At 40.1% G+C, this 2,500-nt stretch overlaps 1 protein-coding gene across 11 annotated transcripts in view; it reads right to left on the bottom strand.

The window, feature by feature from the left end:
• The window catches only part of LOC144965119 (uncharacterized), a 54,960-nt gene that overhangs the window by 52,104 nt on the left and 356 nt on the right, over window positions 1-2,500 (bottom strand). For 4 of the 11 annotated variants that reach the window (XM_078900059.1, XM_078900062.1, XM_078900063.1 and 1 more), the window contains exon 1: window positions 2,361-2,500. This exon is cut by the window's right edge. The exons of the other annotated variants lie outside the window; for them this stretch is intronic. In XM_078900059.1, the coding sequence (XP_078756185.1) occupies window positions 2,361-2,500 (140 nt within the window). The remainder of the gene's footprint in view (window positions 1-2,360) is intronic. 11 annotated transcript variants of the gene reach the window in all.

The raw sequence follows: 2,500 nt of genomic DNA, 5'->3' as shown, positions 1-2,500 counted from the left end.
GTAAAAAAGTGTGGACCAACAAAGAGGAAGCACTTTGTACACATTTCACAATGTCATCTGAGGCTCTAAATGAGCATGCTAAATCACTGCCCCCTCTAAATGTGGGTGACAAATGTTTTATTCAGGATCAAACTGGAAGGAACCCTACCAAATGGAATAGCACTGGCTCAGTGGTAGATATATCTGAACATGACCAATATCTCATTAGAGTTGATTGGTCTGGACCTGTAACAAAGAGAAACCAACGTTTCCTCAGGGCTTCCAAACCAGCATCAATATCAATCGGTAATACCCCTCCTAGTAACTTCCGTGAAGATATTTTGAACATGCCACTGCTAATGGCAATCCATCACACCTGAGCCACCAGAAAACCTAACCGGTGCATTAAATGAAGACTGCCCCAGCTCTATCTCCTTCAGGTGTGGCCTATCAGATTATATGCCATGTCGTGTAACGAATCCAAACCCACTATTACAGAAGAGATAGGAGAAGTAGACATCTCCTCATACCTTTGAAACTGTTGGATTATATTTTAATAAAATTATAAAAATTCATGTGATCAGTTTTTATTTCAGATGCATTATTCTTTTGGTTCTTTAATTTCAAACAAAGACTGAAGCAACCTTCAATTACATTTTTTAAAACCTGATTTATCCACGTACTTAAATCACTTGCAAATGTATATATGTCAAGAATGAAAAAGAAAAAGTGTTAGAATGAATTGTATTTATGTTTTTATGTTCTCATAATTAGCTTCTATGTCTCTTTTGTGTCATTATCATTATCATGTGCACATGGGTTGAAGTGGGCCATGACCAGCCTGGTTCTGAAGTATGGAATCTACAGAAAAACGTCAGCTACAAACTCACTCCAAGGGCTGTTTTGTCCCCAAAATAAGTGGCCACGGCCGCATTACAGAGTAGCTAACTTATGTAGTAACAAAATAAAGATAAAAAATGACCAGCTAAAGGATGACCACCACTAAAGGTGGCCGCCTTATACAATTTGCCGTGAGTAAGATCAAAGAGAGAGGGAATGGGGATACCCCTCTGATGCGCATCATGGACGGTGCCCCCGTTTCGAGCCGAAATAAGTCCCGGCAACCCTTGTACGCAGAATCCCTGACTACGGACAGAGCTGCACATACGAGATGGAAGTCGGTTTGGACGAATTCAATCCCTCGAGGGGGAGGGGACCTACACTCCTCTAAGCTTGGTGAGAAATTGCGAGGCTTTGATACCAGTAAGAGGATACATTGGGTGGCTGCGAATCGGCTTCGGTCGAGGAGCTGCCTAACAGCAAGTGCGTTACATCGGTGGGGTCTTACTACCTGTCCAATATGTCCCCGCTGTGGACAAGAACCCGAGACGGCAGAGCATCTAGTCGAAAGGTGTGTTGTGACGATGCTACCCGGCGGGTTCGCGATGGTGCACGAATGCGGACCAGACTTTGCTGATTGGGTCGATCGTCATAACATAGTAGTGTGAACCATAAGAGGCTGCTGCCGTGAGCACAAGTTCAATTGTATGTTTTTAAAACTGTTTAGACTTGTTTCTTTCTTCCTTTGATTTTTTTTTTTTTTTGCTTTTTGTTTGTTTGCTTTATTTTCATGAGTTTATTATCAATAACGATGTTATGGGGGGGGGGGGGGGGGGGTAAAACATATCAAAGGTTAATACTCTGCCCTGGGTCACTTCTCCCCACCCCCCACCCTTCCCCTTCTCCCCATCCCATATTGACTTTTCCCTAATTTGAATGCAATAATGAAAAGAAGAAAAAAAAAAGTTTAAACAAATAAAATGTGTTGGTCACTTTTATTTCGATTATGTTTTGTTTCTAGACTTGTTTGTACTTGCGGCTAGGTGATCTTGTGGTATGACACTCGCTTTCGGATAAGAATGTCCTGGGTTCGAGCCTCACTCGGCGCATGAGTCCTTGGCAAAGGCTCTTTACTCACATTCTCTCACTATACTCAGGTGTAAAATGAGTGCCTGGTCATTAACAACAATGTCTCTATCGGAAAAAAACATTGTAATATTGCCTAACAGGCGTCATGTCTCATTCTACATGTTACTTGTTGCTGTTCTTCAGGAATTCTTTGGGCATGTTTAGTGGATATTACTCTATATAAAAACTCAAGTTTTGTTTTGGTTTGTTTTTTTTTTTTATTTTTTGTTTTTTTATAATTAATAAAAGTTTATGGCTTATGGATGGTTGCAAAAATAGTTTAGTCATCTCTTTTCATGGTAGAGAAATTTTAGTTCTAGAATATTTGGAAGAAAAATTAGATTTATGGCCCACTTCTCCCCATTCTACTCTCTTAGCTAAATAGAAGTTTACATACAGCCTACAGTACTTACATTGACACGAGTGTGAAGATAAGACACAAGTAGTGCAAGAACATAAGCTTGCAAAAATAGTCCAGAGAAGTAAAAGACGAATTTATTTTTGCTCTGCGCAAAATCAAGAACGAATTTAAATTCATCTGTATCAGTATCAG

This window comes from Berghia stephanieae, chromosome 2 (genome assembly GCF_034508935.2).
Source record: "Berghia stephanieae isolate SIO BIC M18660-M18661 chromosome 2, UCSD_Bste_1.3, whole genome shotgun sequence".
Classification (NCBI taxonomy): Eukaryota; Metazoa; Mollusca; class Gastropoda; order Nudibranchia; family Aeolidiidae; genus Berghia; species Berghia stephanieae.
Note: the sequence above shows the minus strand (reverse complement) of the source record. Positions and strands in the feature narration are given on the sequence as shown.